Below are 4,867 nucleotides of genomic sequence, written 5' to 3'. Positions count from 1 at the left end.
TTTGATTGGGATCATACCAAAGTTTTACATGAGGGACGCTTTTACTTGAAACGCCTGATCTCTTTTCATCAAATTTCAGAAGCATGGTCTTAACTCACAAAAGGATACTGAATATTTGGGCACCAGCTACTGCGGCTTGTTATGAAAATAAACTTTGTTTTGGTTTCCTTCTCTTCCACAAGTCGTTTCCGCAATGTTAATGCTAGGTATATAAATCTGTAATTATTTGTATTTCGTAGATGTGGCGATGTTATCGTTGACAGGATCGGTTTACTTTTAGCTGAACTCAACAAAGGTATTTTATATTGTCAGTTTTAATTATTTATTATATTTCAATTTTACTTATTTTTTTATTTTATTTTATGATTTTATGATATTTTTATAGTTATGACGGCTACTTCCTTTATAGAAATATCATACTAAGAATCATTGATAATTACTTATTATCCAGTATTTTTAATATTGAAAATAAGTAATTATCAATGATTTTTAGTATGATATTTCAATAAGGGTTCTCAATATTAATTAATTACTTAATATTATTTCGGTAACGGTCTTGTCAGCTTTAATATTGCGATTAACATTCATATCAAGTTACGCAGGTCTTTAACTAATTGTAATGCGTTCGTGTCGTAAACCTTGAGTTTTTTATTATCACTGAAGAGGGTTCATGGTTGAGCCGAAACGTATGATTGTTTTATATTGATTATTCATGTTCAATAAATATTACACGATTTCCTAACACAAGGAAGGTTTTTTACCCATATGATATATAGCACTATTAGTCCTGTGCTTGAACTCGAATTGCCCTTTTTCCTATTTTTTGATTGATATCTTCGTTTGCGAGTTCTTATTTCTTTTTCTAATCATAATCGTACTCTACTAATTTAAAACATGTTACTTTCTGTTACGTATGAACATTAACAAAAGTTATAAAAATAATGTATATGAGTGTATTATATATATCGATCAATGGATTGCACCAGACGTTCTACATCAGTATCTGCGTCTGATGATGAGTTGTGTCGCTTCTACCTTCCTTCTAAATCTGACTCGTAATAAGTAAACTACATATTTTTTAACTCAAAAACTAAGCTTCGGATAACATTTTTCAAGAGGAAAAATCAGAATTTTTAAAAGTGTCATTTCACAAGGACTAGAAGTTGTTTTAAATCACGCTAATACGACTGCTTCTATTAAATTTGGATCTACTATATAAAATGACTCATATAATTCAATATTTATTTTTATAATATAGTAGCTATAACATATATTGTGGTTATGAAAATGTTAATAGAAACTAAATTTTTAGGTATTGCCGCTCAGGAAGGGCACGAGCATTGCGTCCGGGCACTTTTAAACTATGGAGCTGATCCAAGTCATTCTGATCACTGCGGACGAAGTGCTATTAAAGTAGCCGCTAAAAGTGGTCATGATGCAGTCGTTAAGTTATTGGAAGAACATTCTGCTAATCAACGTATTATAAGGGCTGGCATCAATGGAGGTTAATTGACACTTTTTTGTTTCTTCATTACTATATTCACTAGAATAAAAAAAAACATTTATCTTTTTAACCGTCTAAAAAAACAATAATTTTTGAAATTATGTTAATTAAATTTTCTGTTTACAATTTAATGTATCAGATGTACAAATAAGTAACTCACTATTGTTTTTACAAAATTATTTCTTATTATCGGAAAAGATTAATGTACTTTAATTTTCACAAAACACAATGAACGAAGTAATTTACTTAAACTTTCTCAACCTAACAATAGACTTGCTTCGAACATTTTCCCACACTTACTTGTTTCTTTAATTATATTGATCTCAATTTGTTAATAGTTTTATAACGTCGACACGTAACTTTCCTTCTTTTTATTCATCCGGTGATCTCCTTGATTTATTGCGATAGAGATCCAGCTTCTTTGGAACACTATATATTATTGCTGTTTTATTTTTGATATATTTATTGAAGCATAGATACAAGGAAGGTACGATTTTGCTGGATAGATTACAAGCAGCAACACAAAGGATTCTAATGTTCAGCGTTTTATTGATTTCTATATTTATTTTTTGAAATTCTATATTTATTTTTATTATATATATACACTGTGACCGCGATTCTCCTAGCGAGAAGAACAGGGCCAAAACTTCATCTCCGCTAAAGCGGCGACGGCCAAGTCCGCCGGCAGCTCTAAAAAAATCTGACAAGATATAGTAGTGTGGTTCTTATTCCGAGGCGCGAAGTCTCTTCGCGCGACACGTGAGGAGAAGGCGAAGGAATCAGGGGAACAAGAAATAATTTACAACATACTTCGCAACATTCAATACTCTATTTAGCAAAAACGATGCGGGGCTCCGAATCTAGCTATTTGCGGAATCGATCGGCAGCCGGATCCATAGTCGAGAATCCGTCTACCTCGTGAAGCTTCTCGCGATACAAGGCTAACTCAGCTACGTCGTCTCTTTAAGACTTTATTCACACTAGTGGGCGCCTCCCGGCCTTAATTACCATTTCGCGGTCGTTCGGGGGCGATAGCTTCGACGCGAGAGCCGATTTTTAGCACTCCGCCTCGCGACGGCGGCAGAAGTTCCGCGTGCCTCGAGTCGACGACACCTGCTCTCCCGACGCTCGGCGGAACTGACGAACGCGGTATTTCTTTCGTCTTCTTTCTCGGAGACCCGCACTCGCGACTACAATCGAGTGATTCCTATAACTATTAACGCCATTCGCTCGCTGTACTGTGTGGTCGCGAGACACGATAATTGAGCGGCAGGTAACGCGAGAAGGACGGTCACCAGTTCGCGAAACCCGCTGGCTTTCGCCTGCGGCGGTAATCACGTCTTACTCTTCGAAACGCGACGAGGAACCTTTCCGACGGCCGTCGGGATGGCAGCTGTTCCGATCTCGATTTACGGCTTAGGCTGAACGTTCACCGAGCTGTGGTCTGCTCATTAAAATCCCGCGCCGTGCTCGCGCCCTCGATGCTGGGTGATTCTCGATCTGGAGGCTTGCTCGTTCGCTCGTTCTCTCGTCTCCTCCCTCGTCTCACTCGCCGCACCCTTTCTCTCGCTCACTCAGTTATGCGCCTCGCTCGCGGTACTCGCCTTGCTTCGCTCGCGTTACACCGCACAGTGACGAGCTTTTCGCGAGCGCGAAGCTCCTTCGTCTCGCGATCTTCGCCGTCGATAGCCAGTCCCATTGATCCTTCGAGAGCACACGGCTCTAACGCGGGCGCCTTACAGGGCCCGCGTGACACAGTCGAATTTTCTAGAGTCTCGCCGACGGACGTCGATGCTCGACGGTATTCTGAACCTCTGCGATCGCATACGTGGCTGCCGGAAGATCTCTTGGTCCCAGGGCGTCCCCCGGGATTTATTCCGCAAGGTCCAGCTTGTTCCCGCGATCCGCGTCTTAGTTATCTGGGGGCCCCTTCGCTTATGTTAGCGAAAGGTGGATCCTGCCCCGTCTGATTCGTCGCTAGCTCCCGGTCCGCCGTCGCTCGTCCCTTGTTCACAGGTGACTTATCGCACTCGAAGAAAATGTAAGACGCGCGATCTCGTACGCAAAAAGCGTGCGAGACCAATTCTACGCTGCCGCCCTTCCTGCGGGAGAAGGGGGCACGAATATGGTTCTCCTCGTCCTCCGTCACAATTTGCGGCTAATTTTGTGACGGAGAAACTGCCATGTCACAACACACACACACACACACATATATATATATTAGGTGAAGTAAAAAGTTCTGAGCGTTTTCCGCTAGATGTCTTTAGTGAGCCATGTCTCACGATGTATACATCGCATCGGGTCATACTATACGGCGATTTAAAGGTGACATTACGCTTCAAAAAAAGATCTGTGACAGTTTTGTGTTTGGTCAAGCCAGTTGTGTGTTACAGCGTTCCAAAATGGAGGTAAAAAAAGAGAAAATTCGATACATTCTTCAGTACCACTACGACCAAGGTGAAAAGGCGAAGCAGGCGGCCAAAAAAATTTGTGCTGTTTATGGACCCAATACAGTATCGAATGCAACAGCAAAGCGGTGGTTCCAACGATTCCGTTCTGGTAATATGGACGTCGAAGATGAGGCACGCTCTGGTAGGCCAATCGTCGAAAATGTCGATAAAATCATGGAAATCGTCGAGTCGGACCGGCATGTGAGCACTTATTCCATTGCCCAGGAACTGAAGATTAGCCAGAAAACCGTTTGGAACCATTTGCATAAGGCTGGTCTCAAGAAGAAGCTCGATGTATGGGTGCCACACGAATTGACGCAAAAGAACCTTTTGGACCGAATTGATGCCTGCGATTCTTTGCTGAAACGTAACGAAATCGACCCATTTTTGAAGCGGATGGTGACTGGTGATGAAAAATGGGTCACATACGAGAACAACAGCCGAAAAAGATCGTGGTCCAATCGCGGTGAGCCGGCCCAAACGATCGCCAAGCCCGGATTAACGGCCAAGAAGGTTTTGCTGTGTGTTTGGTGGGATTGGAAAGGAATCATCCACTATGAGCTGCTCCCATCGGGCCAAACACTCAATTCGGACCTCTACTGTCAACAACTGACCAGATTGAAGCAGGCGATCGACCAGAAGCGGCCAGAATTGGCCAATAGGAAGAGTGTTGTGTTCCATCAAGACAACGCCAGGCCGCACACATCATTAACGACGCGCCAGAAACTCCGAGAGCTTGGATGGAAGGTTTTATTGCACCCGTCGTATAGTCCAGAATTGGCACCAAGCGATTATCACCTTTTCAAGCATTTGCAAAATTTTCTTGATGGTACAAAACTGGCCTCAAGAGAGGCTAGTGAAAATGAGCTAGTCAAGTTTTTTACCAACAGGGACGAGGACCTTCTTCAATGCG

General features: G+C 42.0%; 1 protein-coding gene across 9 annotated transcripts in view; it reads left to right on the top strand.

Annotated features, from left to right (window-relative positions):
* The window catches only part of LOC116846727 (ankyrin repeat domain-containing protein 50), a 692,623-nt gene that overhangs the window by 625,714 nt on the left and 62,042 nt on the right, over positions 1-4,867 (top strand). For all 9 annotated transcript variants that reach the window (XM_032820946.1, XM_032820942.1, XM_032820941.1 and 6 more), the window contains one exon: positions 1,313-1,504. In XM_032820946.1, coding sequence (XP_032676837.1) covers positions 1,313-1,504 — 192 coding nt within the window. The remainder of the gene's footprint in view (positions 1-1,312; positions 1,505-4,867) is intronic.

This window comes from Odontomachus brunneus, unplaced genomic scaffold (genome assembly GCF_010583005.1).
Source record: "Odontomachus brunneus isolate Ranch 3 - 2012 unplaced genomic scaffold, Obru_v1 Obru_scaffold_068, whole genome shotgun sequence".
Classification (NCBI taxonomy): domain Eukaryota; kingdom Metazoa; phylum Arthropoda; class Insecta; order Hymenoptera; family Formicidae; genus Odontomachus; species Odontomachus brunneus.
This window is presented reverse-complemented; position numbering and strand designations above follow the sequence as displayed.